At 40.8% G+C, this 19,721-nt stretch overlaps 1 protein-coding gene across 1 annotated transcript; it reads right to left on the bottom strand.

Moving 5' to 3' along the window:
* Positions 1-884: 884 nt before the first annotated feature.
* adrb3a (adrenoceptor beta 3a) lies at positions 885-9,692 on the bottom strand. The gene is made up of 2 exons (XM_047593023.1): positions 7,939-9,692; positions 885-1,914 (listed from the first exon to the last, which is right to left on the bottom strand). Exons 1-2 carry the CDS (start codon positions 9,237-9,239, stop codon positions 1,887-1,889), a joined length of 1,329 nt encoding a protein of 442 aa, XP_047448979.1. The 5' UTR covers positions 9,240-9,692; the 3' UTR covers positions 885-1,886.
* Positions 9,693-19,721: the final 10,029 nt, after the last annotated feature.

The following is a 19,721-nucleotide window of genomic DNA, read 5'->3' as shown; positions in this document are numbered from 1 at the left end:
TGACTTCTCTTTTATTTTTGTCTCTTTTATTTTGCCCCCCCCACACACACACACACACAAAAAGTGTTTAGAATTGATTTCAATCAAACAGTCATGCTCATGGAAAACATTGTAACAGGAATCAGCTGATAAGAATGCAGCCTAACATCAGACGGCATAATTGTTTCCACTCCGAGTTGTTTTTTTGTTGGATGATATTTTCAGTAGTGGCACAGACCATCTGGCAGAACTAATGCTGCTCACAGTTTGTTTTCAGATGTCTTGCTCTCTAGGCTTCGTTTATTGGTTTAAGTCTCAAATCTTGTGAATTCCTCTCATAATATTGCTTCTGTGGAAGGCAGTGGGGTGGCGGGCGGGCATATACAGTATATACTGTATTACTTAGTGTACTAAGTTTTTGTTGGAAATGACCTTTCGTTATTTAATATAAAAGTCTCACCTCAGCTTATCTCATCTTTTACTACCGCTACCGTCTATCTAGAGTTGAGAGACATTCACACTTACACTCACACCTATGGGGCAAGTTAGAATCACCTATTAACCTGTGTGTCTTTAGAGGGTGAGAGGGAAACCCACACAGATACAAGGAAAACATACAACCTCCACCCAGAAAGTCATTCAGGTAAAAAAATCTGTGAAAACTACATAAAAGGAAAAACGTAGAAATCAGGTCCACAGTGAAACCATTACGTGCTGCTACTGTCACGGAGAACGATGGATAATTGGACATTTTATTTCTTAATCTTTTGAGCCCAGATGTTCGAGTTGCTTCTTGAATTTGAAAATGTGGGAGTCTGTTGCAACAGATGTGACTGACATCAGAGTGTTAAATTAAACGGTGTTCAGTTGACACACACACACACACAGGGAGAGAGCACACAGGATCAGTTCGTCACACTGTAGAATATTTTATTTTTCAATGCAGCAGATGTTGTTTCGTAAGTAATGAAACAACTCAATGTGTTTCCATACAGCAAAACAACGGATGAAGTGGAGGCAGAGTTTCCTCGATCGAGTCCATCATTTTTCCGTATTTGAACGTTTCAGAACGTGTTACTGAGCTTACACCATGGCTACTCGTCAAGGAAAACAGGCAGAGAGTTTGCTAGCAATGTTAGTCGATAGCAGACTTTTTTCGTTATTTTACTACTGTTTTCCAGCAGTGTTATAATACTGTACCTTGTACAACATCATATATACTGATGGTTAAACCAGAATTGTGTTATTTCCACAGCCATGGTATAATTTAACATAGATCAGGGGTTTTAAGCAACATAACTATTGTGCGGATACAGAGCCCAGGCTCTAAACATTAAGATTTTAAACAAACATGAGAGTATATCAACGACCAGCTCACCGGTTTAGTTGATATCACACTGAAAGGTGATGAAAATGCTTCTACAGTGAAGACAGCCTTGCCACATGTATGCTTTAGACAGCATTTGTATCTTGCTACAGATTCAGTGTATCATAAATACATAACTTACCATATAATATACTGTACAAAATCACTTTAAATTTATGCTTTTGACCACAGGCCATATACGCAGTGTCCAAACGTTTACTGGAATGCATTTAAAATTGTTATCAGGAACAAAATCTTTTGCAAACAGTATGCAGACGACACTGGGTGGTCTCTCTGTGGTGTCACCTAATGTCTGCGAAGGTCTGATCTGCAGTCCCTCGACAAGAGCAAAAGTCAGAGTCCAAAATCAGCTGTTTCAGTCCAGTCCTTGGGTTTAACTTCCTTCAGAAGAGTTTTCCGTGACTTGGTGCTTGTACAGTACTTTTCTTTAGCTTCCCTATCGTTTGGTCTCAGACTTTGCAGGAATCACAGTGACAACTTGGAGAATGTAGCTTGCTTCAGTAGATTGACATTTTACGGTTCATCCATCCTTTTCCTGCAACATAAAGCTGAAAAGAGAAACACATATCAGCATGTCGCAACCAAAGACATCAGCAAATCCCTCAAATATTTTACATGCACCGTGTGTGTTTTATAGCCGTTTCAGCAGATTTCTTTGTTCGACTCTAAATTGAAGTATTAAAGTATTACTGATACATTGCCTATTGCTAGCTGTTGCATTATGAAACTCCTTATCTCTTTGATTTGCGCTGGGAGATGTGACCATACAAACAAATCTTTTCAACATGTTATTGTTTGACTTGGTGGTGGTTGTTTCTGGTTACACCCTGTACCGCATTTCATTTTCTATCAGATAAAAAAAAAAGAAAAATCTCCGAGACAGCAGCAGTGGTTTGTTGTCTTTCAGGTTATTTCTGACTACAGCATGTTGGTGTTTGTCATGCGAAAAACAGCGTCGATATCATCAGCCCACCTCTTCCCTTTTTTTTTTTCTAGCTAATTACAGAAAGTTATAGGAAATCTGCCCTCATCCTTTTATCGTTTGTGAAACTTCTTTCCCCCCCAACAAGACAGGAATTCTGATACTATCACCTCCACTCGACATGTCTCCACAGGAAGACATAAACTACCTTTAACTGGAAGCTTCACAGAAAATTTGACTGCATATGGAAAAGTATATGTAGGAAACTGTTTACATTCTGGTTTTAGTTCAAAATGATCCAAGGGTTTTTGGAGCTAAAGCAATTTTACTGCGAGTAGAATGAGAACCTTGAACTCCTGTAGTTTTCTTTCTGTTTAATCTGTTTCCCGTGAACACGCAACACGATGCATTTGGATGATTTAATGGAAAGAAAGAAAAAAAAAATAACGAAACTCTTCCGTGATATCTTCTGTTGAGTCTCACATTCACACATGCGTCCATGGATTATTTTAAATAACCAAACACAGGCGTGCATGCACATATTTTGCAGCCTCGGTCGAGGTCGAAGGAGCTGAGCTCATCAGAGCAAAGGAAAATCTCTGACATAAATTATCAGTCTCTAAATTTGTCCAAGAAGAATTTGCTGATGCAAGGATTGCAAAAATTTGCATTATTTCTAATTTTGTGGATGATTTTTTTTTCTCCCATTAGAGAATAGATTTCAAACCTTCGCAATAAATAACAAAAGAAAAATCTCCAAGTCTCTCTACGTAAATGTATTACTAAACTCAAAAAGTCTTTATCCAATCAAATTAAACTTTGTAGAGCCAGCACCAACCACCAGTGACATAGCCAGACATTAATCTATTATAGAAGTCCACGCGTTTTAACGGGTCATTCTGAAATTAACATATAAAACTTGTCCCGTCATTATTGGAAGCACATCCAGTTAATCTCCCCGTACTTGGACTTCAAGTACTTTTACAATTTTTTTAAAAGTACATCAGTTAAATTATTATTGACTGCTTAAATTGTAAATAAAGGGTACTGATAACTTTTACGGCTCTTAGCGTTGTCATAAATCGCGTGAAATAGCCGCTGTTGCTAGGATAGAGCACAATAATATCCAGCAACTTTTTATTGCCTTATTTTTTTATCTCTCCAAACCTTAACAATTTAGAGTTATACTGTTCTTGAGTGTTTGCCCAACTCCCGGATGCCTCCATTTACAGACCGTGAGGCGGTGTGATTGCCTCTGATATCAGCCGGGCTTGAAAGGGAGCGTTGGAGGTTTCCCACAGGTCACCGCCATGTTTTGCTTCATTCTGCTCCTTGTTTCATGCTCTCTTGGGAACTGATTGCACTCTAAGCTAACTAAATGCACACTATGGAAGCCGGGACTGAGGCACAATTAGCATACTGCGGAGAAAAGCTCAGAATTACAGGGTTCACAGCACAGGAAAGAAAGCATTAGTGCACATCAGCCCCTCCTAAAACACACTCAGAACATCAACTTTCCCTCAAGTGTGCTTAATGATACGGGCTCGTTGACTTGTTACACCAGCCATACTGAAACCACAGGTAATCAGAGTTTGTCCAGGAAATATTTATTAAAGTATATTCATATATCATACGCCCAATTCACGACTTAAACAAAGTAGAAATGACTGTTTAAACATTTCCTCAACTCTTAGCGCGATGCTGTATTTTTACACTAACAGAGTGTCCATTAATAAAACATTGAGCACTCTGGGAGGATGCAGCATGTGTGGGAAATGCAATTATATTGCATTTACAGCTACATATTTAACCTGCATAATGATACAGTTTCTTCCAGTAACACAGTCAGGTGCTGTGTAAACCGGAGATGCCAGGCTTATAAACACGACGTCCTTTTAAATGTGTTCTTCTGAGTTGTCAGCCCATTCGTCTGAAATATTTAAGCGATCATTTGGAGTAATGAGCCACTTAATGTGACTTCACTGAGGCGATATTTACACGGCAAATCTCATTCTCCGCTGTGTCTCTGTGCTTTGTCTACTGTCATGCTGTGGGCTTAGTTGTTTTCTATGAGCTCAGCTTTAGAAAATTCACAAGGTGACAACAGATTATGCTACAGTTTCCTATGAACATTTTTTTTTCTGTGTGTGTGTGTGTGTGTGTGTGTGTGTGTGTGTGTGCGTGCGTGTGTGTGTTAGCCATGGAAACAGCATCTCTTTCATTAGCCAGTACAAATACCTGCATTATATGTTGTTTGGAGCTAAATCTGGATCTCAGCTATTTTATTTTTGTCCTGGTGCAGTTTTAGTTCTTGATTCTATGTTCCTTTATTTCAGTCTTAAATACAGTTTTCTTGGTTGACGGTTCATTTCCTCAACTATGTCTCTTTATTCTTCAGCTCTGATGCACCAACACGGCTAGAAGAGCAGTGTGTTTCTGTAGAGATTGAGCTCACTAACAATAGCAATGATTCCCTCACACGCCTGTATGGCTCCTGAAATGTATCTCTGCATGTACACTGGTCCTGTGCACAGACTCACTCTTCCTGCTCCAGATCCAGACCACAATTTAGTCCACAACCTAGTTGACAGCACGGCCCTCTGTTAGCTTAATTTTAGTGTTCTCAATCACGGATAAACCGTGCTCAAAAACACAAAGCAGTGCCGTTCAAATACATGTCTCAGATATGTCTGGTCCATTTGCTGCCACTAAGTGAGCGACCGAGCGACAAAGGGGAACGCTAACGCCGACTCATTACGTGAATCACTAGGACATTACGGCGTGTTGTTAGGAAGGGGATCCATGAAGAATCGTGTTTGTCATATAACATGGGGCATGCGTGACAGAAGCTGAAGGTTGGTCTGGATGTTGATAAGGGCGGCGCTGATATGCCGGCATGTATTTAAATGAAAACAAACTATTGATAATGCCTCCTCCGCGCAGCCAATGAGCTTGTTTCTCCCTAGTAACCATTTCTCGTTCTATTTTCGTCAGCCCCCCGGCACCTGACTTAACCATCCATGCTGCATTGTGTTGTCTCAAGGTTTAAAGGAAATATGCTGCTCAATAGCTCTTTTGTGTCACTGGTTAAACAGACGCAGAACGTTGACGGGGACAAGTGTGGAGATTCGTGATTTCTGACAGGGGTTTAAGGCGGCGACGTTGGCAGTTTAAATCAGCCTCTTCTGCAGTCCAGACTGTACCTGGAACGGTTTGTCGTATCCCTTCATTAAACCTGTCTTTAAGGCCTTCAGAGTCATTCTTGAACGGCTGATCTCACTTACATTTATAATCCTGCTCAAAGCGCAGAGTGAGTCTGCTGAGCCTTCCCCTTGGGCTGATTTACTACAGAACCCGCCAGGCTCCTTTTAAGGAAGGCTTTTATACGCTTCTAAATGTCTCCCGTTTTACAGCTCCATTGATTATGCCTGTAAAAAGTTCACCAATGGAGTATCAAGGATTGAAAATGATATATAGAGCGCAGAGTAAATATTTAAATTGAGACATTTCCCCCTCCATAAAACTGTACTCATGGGAATTCACAAGCCGTAGTGTAACTAAGTGCCACTTGTCAGATAAAAATGAATCACGAGTTCTGAATTTATTCTGCAAAGAATTAACGTCTATATATATTTTCTATTTGTTTTTATTTGTATGTATTTGTGCTGCATTTGCTAATATAAATTTGCAGGGACAAGTATCCCAGTCATGCGAAACCTCTCAATTTGTGACGGCTGTGACACCACTTTAAATCTTCACTTGTGTGTTTCAGACATCAAACAAACATGGTGAATAAATACTGGCTGTAGTCTTAAGTTTATAATAACCACATCCCTTCTCTTGCCTGCTGCTGTAAACAGTTCAGCTGGAAATTGAATTAGGAATCTCCCAGGATATTTTCTGGTGAGATTTTGTTTATCATTATTATTATTCTTATTCTTAAAAGGAAATTTGAAATAATAATAATAATATAAAAAAAAAAACTCTAGACCATAGAATTAAAACTGGTGGCGACTACTGCAGATGAGTTATGTAAGAGTAAAGAAAGCATTACCTTGTGTTTAGAATCTGCTGTATGCAATAATGACATAACGTAATTTCTGCTGGTGGCTGCGTAGTAAAGAAGCTGTCCAACCTCAGTTAACCTGTGTTAACCGGAGCGCTCCTATTGGCTGTCCGTCTTGTAAACAGCCCCTCCAGTTATGGGGGAACTCTTGTGCATGAGTGATAAAGATTTATCTGCTGCAGGGGGTGTTGGGCAGGGCGTACTGAGGCCCACTGACAGGCGCGCAGACACGCTAATATTTGGAAAGATGTGCTGCACGTTTCTCCAAATCAGCCTTCGACAGAGTCGTATGGAGCCACTTCATGGCAAACTTTATCATTACGGGACACCTTTTTTTTTTTTTTTTTTTCAATCAGATAACAGATGGAAGTGACAAAAAAATAACCTTACATTTATAATATCGGTGTTTCTATAAAGTAACTTATGGTTAGTAATATGCTGAATTGTTGCACTATTAAAACCACTACTTGTAACATCCGTCCCAAGCATATTACCAGCAGCTGTTGGCTATTTTACTGCACTGGCATTAGCTTGATTTAAAGATTGATTACAGGTAACACAGTGCAGTAAGTAAGTGAACCTAGAGGTTTATTATATCATGCAGGCAAATCCTGATATTAAGTTCCATTTCTTTTTGAGCAGTAATACTGCGAGAGCAGCTGTAATAGCAGCCAATACTTGAAAAGTTATTTATTTTTCCGAACTGTTCAACTCAATATATTTCACCCCTGCACTACGACGTATTAGAACATGTCCAAATATGGATTTCTTCTTTCATTAAACGAACAAATCAGTGGCCAAGTCTTTATGGGTGGTTTTCTGAGTTTACTTCACTTGATACATGCTTAAAATAATTTTGAAAAGTTCCTCGAAAATAAGTGTCTTTTGCAGTTTGCAGTTTCTTCATCATCTTTGTATTTTTTCTATTGTCTGTGATTTTATAATCAGAATTATAGCTACTCAGTCTGCATCAAGAGAGTAATTTTTAGGATTTGAGCCTAGGTGACACTGATTATGTAACTTTTCCCACAGTTACTTCACAGTTCCCAGCAATCCCCTCACATGTCATATGATCAAAGGTGTAGCACTTAGCTCTGTGCGATTAACAGAAAACATGACAAAGGCATTATATTACTTATATGTAACATAACCTAGATTTCAATCAGCTGCCAACGTCACAGACTCCCTGATACAGTTCCATAAAGTTTTGAACAAAGATCTTTGAGCTACTCATCAGTAATGTTTGACTTAAATTTCTGGCTGAAGCGTGATGGTGATACATAAAATAATTGATAAAATCTAGTTAATTGTCTTTTTTAATCTAAATGACCAGAAAAGTAAAACACTTTGCATGGCTTTGTTTAAAAGTGTGTTAATGCTCGATGACTAGATGACGGCATTTGTGGCATTTAGGTGCGTTTCTGTGAGCTATTACGTACTCTGCTTTTTACACTTGAGTAGCTGCGCATGTTTGTAGAAAATGGCATATTTAAAACTGTTACAAAAGTTTAAAACACTGACGACATGGAAATAATAATAAAATACATACATATATATATTTTACATATAAAAAAAGAAACTTACAGTTTCTCCTCTGGTTCTGAAAAGTCACCAGAGGGTGTGCTGCCGTTGGACTGCAGAGGACAAGGCGAAGCCTCCTCACTTTTTCTGTGTTCGTGTGTACTGGCCAGGCTCTCCGTGCCCTCCGTTCTACTGGTTGAAGTCTTTTGGAAAGAGCCAGCTGAGCCTGACTCAGCTTGCCATAGAAAGCAGGGGCAGCGAGTCCGCAGCTCTTTATAGAAAGCGTTGAGCCACATGGTGGACAGCCACGGGCAGCCCAACAAGTTCTTGAAAGCAGCACGAAACTCTGGACTCCTGCAGTAGATGATGGGATTGAGACCCGAGTTGATGTAACCCAGCCAGTTTAACAGTCGGAAAAGCCACCCTATGGAGGCCTCTCTGTTGAACACGTTGATGATGTTGGCTACAAAGAACGGCAGCCAGCAAACAGTGAAGGTCCCCATGATGATGCCCAAAGTCTTAAGGGCCTTGTGCTCTTTGACGAGCATCAGCCGCGACGGCCTCCGCTTGGTGCTCTTCGTCCTCGCCGCGCTGTTGCAGTTGCTGGAGCTCGTACACGTCGACGGCAGGATGTTGTTAAAGTGGGAGCCGACTTGCATCTGCATTGTTGGACACTCGTTCTGGAATCGCATCCGACTCTTATCAATGAGCTTGACTTGCTGTCTCGCTATTTTAAAGACTTTAGCATACACAAATATCATGATGAGCAGCGGAATGTAAAAAGACACTGTTGAAGATGCAATAGCATAGCCCTTGTTGGTCACAAAGTCACAGCATTCGTTATTAGCATAGCACCTCTCTGCTTCTGGGTCAGAGTCTCTGTAGTACTCTTGCATAATTGGTACAAAGGAAATTAAGGTAGACACTACCCAAACTGAACAAACTATTACTCGGGCTCGCCACTTACTGAGTAGGACCTTGTATCGTAGCGGCCTTGTAATGGCTATGTATCTGTCTACTGCTATGACACAAAGTGTCTCAATGCTCGCAGTCACGCAGAGCACGTCGACAGACGTCCAGAGTTCACACATTTTCCTATCTAGCATCCAGCGACCTGTCACCACAATAGTGGTCCCAAGAGGCACCACAAGGACCCCCATGATGAGATCAGCGCAGGCTAGGGACATAATGAAGATGTTCGTCGTCGTTTGTAGCTGTGCCGTACGCGCCACAGCGATGATGACCAGAAGGTTTCCCACCACTATGGTCAGTATGATGGTTAACATTACAATCAATATCCAGAGTCCCAGGGCGCCTGATCCGCTCTCAGAGGGAGGTGTAGGAGTGCTTTCATTGAAATCCATTATTTACTGGCTCAATTCAGTCCCACAAAGTGAGGGCGTTTTCACATAAAAGTTTCTTAAGAGTTTCTTTCTTTTTGCCGTTCATTGCTTACATTTCACGCCTCAGAAGTCTCGTCCTGCACGGCTCGAAGTCCTTTCAGAAAACCAAAACAACATGTTTTCCTTCCAAAAAGGGGAATCCAAAAGGCTCACAAAGTTGAAGCGATATTAGTTTGTGGCGTGGAAGTGCTGTTATCAGTCCAAGAAAAGTGGAGGAGAAAACCTAGCCGTGTCCATTTGAATACGTCCACTGGAATTAGTCTTAAACGCTGAGTCTTCTTGCATGAACCACAGTTCCACAGTTGAACTGTTTGAAGATCAGGCAAACAGTGACGCTGCTACAAGAACCACCAGAGTGCAGAGTGGCTGCCCACTCTTTCTTTTGGTCTCTCTCTCTCTCTCTCCCTCTCACTCTCTCTCTCTCTCTCTCTCTCTCTCTCTCTCTCTCTCTCTCTCTCTCTCTCTCTCTCTCTCTCTCTCTCTCTCTCTCTCTCTCTCTCTCTAACTCTAACTCTCTCTCTCTCAGTGCAGGTTACCCAAGACTGTATCGGCTGTAATCACACCCTGGCTGAAAGCAGAGGGGAGGAGTTGAAAAGTGTGTATGTGTGCTGCAGCCACATAGGGATCAGTACCCAGCAGAACCACACACATGTGAACAATCACACACACACACACACACACACACAGACTTAAAGTACATAACTGCCGGCAAAGAGCAACTTCTGCATTAGATCATGCAAAATATGTGTCACACGTTTCGCATTACAACTGCGAAACTTTTGATACACTCCCGTTGATGTGTGTGTGTCTCCTCAGAAGTAGATGTCCGTCACCAGATCTTTATTCCTTCATCTAACGGGTGCTGAATGTAACAGCTGAGGACGGCATGTTAACCCATTAATGATATCTGTCCACTGACTTTTGTTCTGATTGTTAAATGATGTTTTTGTCAAACACACACCTCCAAGGCTCAATAACTGTTTTTTTTTGTGCATGTGTGGTTGGACACCAGTTCTCCAGTAAACATGAAAATTGATTGGACTATCTCTCAAGTTAAGCTGTTACACCGTGACTACATGTCATTATCCCAGCTTTAATAGTGCAGCTGTAAAGGTCTCCCTAAGTTTATCTGTAATACGGTTTGTGGTTAGGTGTTCAGACCACAAGGCGCGAGGCACCCCGAACCGTAGGGAGCAGGAAACGAGTGCCCTCTTGTTGACTCGGAGGAGTTAAAGAAAATAATAGATGGCTATCTTTCTGTTACTCAGGACGGAGCACTGAAGAAGAACAATCAGGCGAATGCCTTCCATGCGATTCGCCTCAGATATCCAGAGCTCGACTGCAGTGCTTAGCTGTCTAGCCGCCGAGCAGTTTCTTCTTTGGTCTGACTGTCTGCCATTACTCTCTCCGTCAGGTTTTTTTTCTGTCAGATTGCTTGATATTGTACAGTATCTTCTTTAAAGCGGCCGAGATATTCAAATATTTTTAACATAAGGTTGTGTCAACTGAACCGATTATAGTTTATAGTGAATATGAGCTCATGTCTATTGGTTCCACTTCACTGCTTTTTTGCCATTAAGGTCCATAAAGGTCCCACTATTTGACCTGGTCATTAACATAATGTGGGTTTTGGTAGGTGCGTTCTCTTCACTAGTGATGAAACCAGACTAGCTGTTTCCCTTGTTTATGTTTAAGCCCAGCTGAGGTAACTAGTCCCTTCATGATTTAAATGTTCCTTTCTAGCTTTGTTCATGACAGCAAACAAGCATATTATTAGTGTAATGTTACGCTATTCCACTATTTCCTATTAAGTGGTCTTCTGAGTGCCTATGGCAGGGTCACTTTTTAAACATCGTCTCGAGACGGAGCCCAGAAATGCGTCTAATTTGGACCATGTTTTGTTTTGCCATCATATACCTCACGTCTTCCTTCCCTTTTGACGTACAAGCGGCTTTTTTTTTTTCTTCGTCACTCAACTGACAGGAAGTTGTGGAGCTGTGAGTGCATTCACAAAGGGAAAAAGCAAGCAAAAGCAAAACATTGTTGCTTTTCCAAACTTGATGACCAAGAGGCCCCCCTCTGACAGCATTTCTGTTGATGAAGGTCACCAGAGTGGGGCTGACAACTTGACAGCTGCTCATTCGTCTTCGCGTGAGAAGATGCCGTTGGTGGATCTGGACGTGGTCCTAGTCTAGTCGAGCACGGCAGCTGGCACAAGCTGAGCCGCTGATAGTGGATTCAGCCGTGACCGCTTTCTCACCAGACATTCCTGTAGTGTTAACTAACACTGGGGTATTGTGCACTGTAATGCTACATAGTGTTAAGCCATTTCCAAGAATTTTACATTCACTTTAAACAGCTGATAAGACTGTAATATGTTAGTGATGAATTACATTTAGTCATTTTTATTACATAAGGTGTCATGTAAATATTGCTGCCGTGTGAGTTATCGGTGCACTCGCGCTCTTACTGCACCCTTACCTGTGAAATATATGTTTAACAGCGACTGCCTACTTCCTCGAAAGAAAAAAAACGACTGACAGTGAACACAGCAGTCCAGGATTTGCTGAGTTCACTATTGTCGTAAATCATCGGCGTATTCCTAAGTTTATACAGAGCCTGTTTATTACACTATCTGTATTACACCATGGGCTGTTTCCCTCTCCACGGAAACGTCCAAAGCGCTGAATTCCTATCTGCGGCATTCGAAAAGCTCCTGTTATTTCTTCACTCAAACCAATAGTATATAGCTGAGACCTGTTTCGTGGCGGCCATCTGGACTTTGCAAACTTCCATTTCAGTTCACAACGCAATCCATCAGGCTTTTGCCAGCGCTCCCATGCTTGGAAAAGACTACGCCATCACTCCCACTGGTTTTCGATGGCAAAAGCCAAAGGGGGTAAACCTTTGCTGAAGTCTGCGTTCGCTCATATCCAGCAGTAATGATTGTAGGCTGCTTGCCTAACACTTCATCTGGATCCTCAAGTCGTTGTTTGGATCTGCTGTAGTGTCGTCCATTGGTTTTCCAGAAGGAGGCAATGGAGATGTTTTAATCTTGTCAAATTAAAGAAGAACAGGAGTCAGCAGTGCAAGTGGAAACACAGTAAAAAAAAAATATATATATGTATGTGTAAACGTGTGAATACTAACTGTCCATACTGCATATACTGACCTTTTTTAAACCATTATTGTATTGTTGTTCCCTACTATGGGGTTAATTTTGTACTTTTTGCTATTTGCAGTTCGGGTTAGATATCTAACTGCGTTTTGTTGTGTATGTGCCTATACTATAAGAAATGACAGTAAAGTTGAATGTAATCATTCTGTGTCATGATTGTTACCCCGTTTGTTTCCAAGACTGCAACAGGAACCCAGTTCCAGTCAGATATTAATTTTATTCATGCACACCTTCATCAAAGTAACTGTATTATACGTCAGATGTTTATGAATACCTCCTGTGAGTTTGTTGGGCTGCTCCTTTTCTCTCTTTTATACAGGAAACTCTCCATTAACTGGAGAAGCTAATCAAGCCTGGAAGGAGAGGCAGCAAGAGCAAAACAAAACCTCCGACCAAAGTGCACCAACAATGGCTCTACTCATCTTGTGAGGGGGGGATGATGTATAGAAATGTGTTTTTTATATATATATAATAATGTGAATATCTTATTTTGTAACAAAAATTGGTTGAAAACAAGTCGCGGAAATTACATTTGACCAGAGAACATTTCTTCCTCATGTTTGCTTCCTGTGGGGGATTAAGCCAACGCAGAGTATGAGACCATGTGTTGAGGTGAGAAAGGGTGGTTCAGACCCCGAGCTGTTCAGCCTTCCGCAGCTATCATGTCGTGGGTAAATCATGGTCATTACACACTGAGTGGAACCACATGCTGAGGTTTTTTGGGGATGTATACAGGGAACACTGATGGTTTAAGGCAGCAATGTCCTCTCACACACAGAGCTCTCTCGAGAGAGGCGTCCGAGACCAATGGCTATTTTTGGGGCAGTCCGATAAGTGCTTTATTCTGACAGCCCCCCATGAATACATGCAGATGCTTCCGATCTCAGGCTCATGTTCTTAAGGATGATGATAAATCCAATGAAAATTGAGTATCAGCAAATGTGACACCATCCACAGCCCCTTTTCTTAATAACTCGTGTAATTGGATTTAAAAGGAAACTTCATTAAGGGGAAATTGATTTTCTTTTTAGTGATTCATGTACGTTCTCATACACACTGACGCTAACGTATTTAACAGACATATTCTTTGTGGGGTCATAGACGAATGCTCACACAGATTAAAGAAGGATGTCTCTAGGCTGTAAAAGTGAAACATGCGATGAATCAACTGTGAGAATATAACAGGTGGACACAGTGGTTTAAAAACAAGCTTTTGAATTGCGAGTAGTTTCCATTTGGCCTTTTCTTTTAACCTTATTTTTATTGATTGCAACACTAGACAAAGTTACATACGTACATCAAACAACTTACAGATCTAATCAAAATTAACCCCCCTTTTTTATATAAACACTCATCCTGTTCAAGGTTAGGATCATAGAGATTGCTTTGTAAGCAGTTCATTATCAATATCATTAAGGATCAGTGAGTTTGCATTCATGTGTGCACAGCATGTATGAAGGAGAATACAGTCTCCTCATGGAAACCCTCCTCTTTAACATCTCCCCTTGAACAACCTGTTATTCCTCAGTGTATGAAGCCCTGCTTGTGTTTTCTTTGAGGGTATTGATACATCACACAGCTTCTAATGACCAGTTAGTGGCGTACAAAACAAAATACGGGCTACAGGCAGCAGGCCACCTAATTGAGCCTCTTGTCTGGTTGATTTTCAAAGCAAAAACACCGTCACGACACAGAATGAGTGAAACCCACGCTGGGATTTCTGTTTGCTGAACGGCACAACTAAAATAAATGTGACCTCCTCTACCCTGCTGCTTGTGATCAAACTTCTAAATCCCGTGTCAGTAGGATCAGGTCAATACAAGGCTGTAAATATGTGAGGCTGCTGACGATGACCATTACAACATGCTATTAAAAGCACATACAGCCACAAGGTCTGCCATTATCGCAGCAAGGCGAACCATAAATTAGGGGTGAAGGATGACACCGGCTCTATATCTTCATAAAAGAAGAGGTTTGCATCTGATCATCCTCTGAATCAGTGTCAGAGGGAGGAAGCCAGGGGCGCACGGTGCCGGCGCCAGGGACAGAGACTCACAGACGGGGAGGAGGTTCAGTGGGGATCGGTGACTACAGCTGGTCCTGCTGACCCTCTGCAGTCAGCCAGAGTTTACCTCGCATTAATCACCAATAATTACTCATTATTGCCCGTGATCTCAGTCGACTACTAAAGGCAGCGTAGGTGAGATCCCGCAGTAGGTTGAGTTCTCCGTCATGAAAATATTCCAGATAAAGTTTAGTCACATGGGGAACGTGGATGTCCAAAGACAGGCGGCTTCATGAGTACAAACGATGAATGTGAGACAAAACAACACGCACTTAATTGAGCGTAGGAGGGTTAAATAAGGGAACAGGAAAAGCAGTGTATGATTGAAGGGTAAATAGAGTGGGACAGACGACTTGTCAAACCTTATAACTTTGTGGGATTTAACTCTGTTTCTGGATGATTAATTTTAATTAAGTGCAGCACTGTGCAAAAGTTACTGGTAAAGATTAAAAAAATAAATAAATACTGGCTTGTTATTATCTTCTTCTAGATACTCCTGTGCATCTTTTTCCTTTTATTAAAAGGCCATTCTGTTTAATCCCAGAACCTCCCTATAAAGCTGAGGTTAGGGGAACATCATTATACATGAACTGATCAGTGTAAATATATTGAAGATTTACACAGTCAAAGTACTCTTTCAGGTCTCTCTTGATTCTCAGGAACTTATACCTAAATATTGTGAATATTGTTGTCATTTTATCATAATTTTCAGCGTGTTGAGACGGACACCATAGTTAATTCAATCCCATGCATCTATAAAATACAAAAAGCAGCACACAAGGGTTTAGGATATGTGCAGTATATTGATATATGAGATTTTTTATGGGATTGCTTCTTATTACCATATAACTTTATGTAGCTTATTCACATGTGATTAGTTTTACCTGTTTGAAATTAAATAACCATTAATACGTTCATCTGCAAAGGTGGAACTGATTTTAATACTGACAGGTTGTTGTCAGTTGCTTGGTGATTTCTTCCCCGGGATAAATAGCATCAAAAATATATTTTTGTCATCCATTCTAATTTGCAAAGTAATTAAAACTCTGTCTCTGACAGACAGTGGAGAAAGGTGGAAAGTAGCAGAGTCATAACAACGGAAGTGAATTTGAATTAAGCACAGAGGTGTTTATTCCGTGTGAATGAACCACAGGAAACACAGACGTAGGGGGGAATTTCTGAATGACGGGACTTCCTCAGGTAAAACTAATCGAATCCGTCTTTTTTTCTGCCTCTTGTCACTTAATGTCGCTGAACTATTCACCTGTTTGAAAATCATTAAATCAACCATTAATGTGTTCATCTGCAAAGGTGGGGCTGATTTTAATACCGACAGGTTGCAGGTAATTTCTTCCCCGGGATAAATAGTATCAAAAATATATTTTTGTCATCCGTTATAATTTGCAAAGTAATTAAAACTGTCTCTGACAGACAGTGGAGAAAGGTGGAAAGTAGCAGAGTCATAACAATGGAAGTAAATTTGAATAAAACAGTTTGTTTATTCGGTATGAATGAACCACATGAAACACAGATGGGGGGGTAAACAAAATCTCCTTTCAGACTCGTCCACAAGCCACTTCTTCTTCTACTGTTATTTATAGGATTTAATAAAAGAAAAAGCAGCAGACAAGTCAACTTATTTTTTTCTTTTTATATATATATATATATATATATATATATATATATATATACATATAAAATGTCCTGCAACATTTTTTAGTCACAGGGCTTCTTCACGTAAAACTAATCCCATGCGAATAAGGTTTATGGTGTTGCTTAAATACATTTAAGTTCTCATCTGGCATTTCTCACAATCATGTGCTGTGAGTGTCCTCATGACCGAGCAACTAATTCATCCATGTTGACGCTAACAATCATTTACATCGATCAGGCACAACATCATGACCACCTTCCTAATATTGTGTAGGTCTCCCTTGTGCCTCCAAAACAGCTGTGACCCGTCAGAGAGTGGACATGGTCCTTCTGAGGGTGGCCTGTGGTGTCTGGAAACAGGATGTTGTTAGCGAGGGCCTTTGGGTCCTATATGGGTTGTGAGGAGGGGCCTCTGTGGATCAGGTTTGTTCCAGTTCATCCCACAGATACTTGACGAGTTTGGGAACTAGTGAATTTAGAGGCCAGGTCTTGTGTTTTGCCATATCAGCAGCTGAATGATGGTAAACGTGGAAGGTGATTGCTTGCAAACTAAGACAGGTTTGAACAAACTTGACAGCGTGAACAACATGTTCATGATTACAAGATATGGGTAGTTCTAGGAATCACATTGTTGGCCAGTCATGCTTATCCTTTAAACAGTTAATCAGTTCAAGTTCAGATACAAGATATTCTATGCTGTTGCTCCCTTTCAATTTGTATTTATACTGTAGATTATGTTGCTCCTCTTCTGTTTTTGTAAGAGTCTTATTCAAAAGAAGAGCATGTACAGTTGTTAGAAGCAGAAGCTTTCCACAGCAGCCACTCTGCCCTGCAAAACTCTCATTGGCCTGCTCTCATTTTCACACTGCAGACATTACTTTGAGCGACATGCTGACAAGCTCTCACACACAGTGTGTCCAGTCACAGTGAAAGAGGAGTAGATATACACTCTTTTTCCAGCCCAGCCCAGTTTGAGCGAGCACTTTGGGTCTTACTCAATTAACTAGGTGTGCCACGCATGTTCTCTCCCTGGCTGCATGAAGTCCAGCCTATGATAATTAAGACCTGAGAAGTCTGTTGTTTGTTGTAATCAGGACATAAATAGTACTCATTTTGGCTCACAGAAACCCTTTTGACCGGTCTGCATTTCATCCACCAACATTTCATGTTGCATTTGCATGAACAGTGCTACAGCCACAGTGCTTTCAAGGCGAGTCCTTGTATCTTGCATGGCAGCAAACCACCCACATTAAGCTTTCTCATTACAGATTTGGTCATTTATTGCATTTTAAGGGTCAGGAGGAAGGCTCCCATAAGACTTCTCGTAAAAATGCTGTTTTCCACACAGCCGTTGTGTGTTTGGTGATGCCACAGATTATTTTGACTGGAATATAGACATCCTGCTCTATGAGCAGTGTCAAGCGGTAGAACAGATTTGATAAACACACCCACACAGGTACACATACATCCTTGATTTATTAAAAAATTGTGGCGACATGACGGCGACCTCCATTCATCCTCTTATCTCAGTCTCTAACCTGAGCCTGAATCCGTCCCCCGTCACCTATCCATAATATGTGTGAAATGACCAAGCCCCCATGTGTAACACATTCCTCTGTTTTTAACCCTCCTATTATAATCAATGTCCATTATTCAAAAAATAACAGTAGAGAGAAGGTCAACTCACTGGTAGCAAGGGGTTATTTATGTAGTCAACAAATAAACAAAAACTTGGTCATCAAGTTTAATTTTGCATAATTTTCTTGAGGTAAAATGTGTTAGTAATATTTGAGGATAATAGGTTAAGCATACATGCAGCGGCTATATGCATCGAGTGTGTAAACATGACTTTCAGCATACGTGCGAAGCGTATTGGAATGCAAGAAACCTTCATGGAAAGATAGCGACAGATAATCTCAGTTGTGTGGGTGGAGAGTGGAAACTGAGGGCAAACCTTTACAAGTCAAATATGTGCGCGGGTATCGCTGAAGTCGACTAACAGCAAACAAATAATGTGTTTTCCTGGGACAGCTCGTCACGCTGTGCATTTTTGTCACAGTGACATATTGAAACGCAACAGACAATGTAAAAAAACAACAACAAAAATCGTAGTTGTTTTTGTTTTGTTTTTAGAAGCGGGCCATAAAACTGCACTTACTATGCTAAATGAGATTCAATATGGTCATGTGGTAATAGCACAACATGGTTTAATACTACAGCTCAGTCAAACTATCATTGTTTTAATTAAGAAGTCGTGTAATAACCCGCTTTGCGTAATTCTGTGAGCAACAATGATCTTTCTTTCCTCTTTTTCCATTACTGCCTGAGATATTTCAAAACTGAACCTCTGTTAGAAACTGTGGAAAAGACTGTTGTCTTGGTCTGTAGATGCATGTTTGATGAATATTTGGGGTCGGGGCATATGTTAAGATCACTGATGCGCACACGCTGCATTTGCAGACTGCTACATGATATGAAGTTTTTAATGTGAACTTGCTGCTATTGACAGTTTCACACTCTCCGGATATCAGTAACGCCCTCTGCTTCCTGGTCTCAGGGCTCCTTTTCTCCTCTCTGTTTACTTTGTTCTTAATTGCAGGAGTGGAGTCAGTTCTCAAGCTGCCAGCGATTCAATCAAACACCACTACCTAAACCAGGGTTCCACTTTATCTCATCGCAGTCACCTGGCAGACATGCTCAGCCCACATTCTCACATTTTTCCTTCTTTTTTTTTTTTAGGTGACTTTTTGTTGCTTAACTCTGCTCCTCTGCTCATTATTTTTGGCAGCCCCCTGCTTGTTTTGCCCGTACCTGTTGGTTCTGGATGCCCTAGAAATTACAAAACAGACAAGAAGCGCCCTCTGCTTCTCCGTTAGAGTGCCTTTTAAAGCAATAAACACCTGTTGAATCCTGAAACCCGGCGTGCTGTGTTTTCAGTGGTTAGCCTGCACCCTGACAGTATCAGTTTATAGTGATTGCATTAGCAGTAACTTAATACAATATTTTTCCGTAACTCAATACTGCATTTTTTCACCATAATTGGTAGTTTGTTGTTCGTTCTATAAATAATATTATGCCTTCCTCTGTTGGGGACACCGTTTCTTTAAAGGGATGCTTGCTTTGTTTTTCTAAGCTAGCAGTCTGTTTTTTATTTTTGTTGTTTTGTGGTTAGGGATTTAAATAAAGATCCTGTCCATATACAACTGAAATGTTTTTGTTTCCCGGATGAAGGACAGCTGATGAAAAAAAAAAAAAAATGCAATTTTGCCAAAATCCTGCATGTTTGTCACTTGCGTTGCATCCAGTTAAAATACTTGTAGGAATACGCAAGTGGAAAAAGCATAAGAGTTTTCTTAAGCTGGGGACACACTCCACACCTTTCACAGTCTTCACAGATTTTGAAAAGGCTAGGTACAAACTAACAGACTGGTTTCAGCAGATTTTTTTATTACCATGATTTGTCGAACCAACTAAATCCAACTTAACGCATCAAACCCTAGCGAGTTTCCTCAGACCGGTGCAGACCTTTCCCAACTGTGTGTCCTCG

This window comes from Mugil cephalus, chromosome 8, assembly GCF_022458985.1.
Source record: "Mugil cephalus isolate CIBA_MC_2020 chromosome 8, CIBA_Mcephalus_1.1, whole genome shotgun sequence".
In the NCBI taxonomy this organism is placed as follows: Eukaryota; Metazoa; Chordata; class Actinopteri; order Mugiliformes; family Mugilidae; genus Mugil; species Mugil cephalus.
Note: the sequence above shows the minus strand (reverse complement) of the source record. Positions and strands in the feature narration are given on the sequence as shown.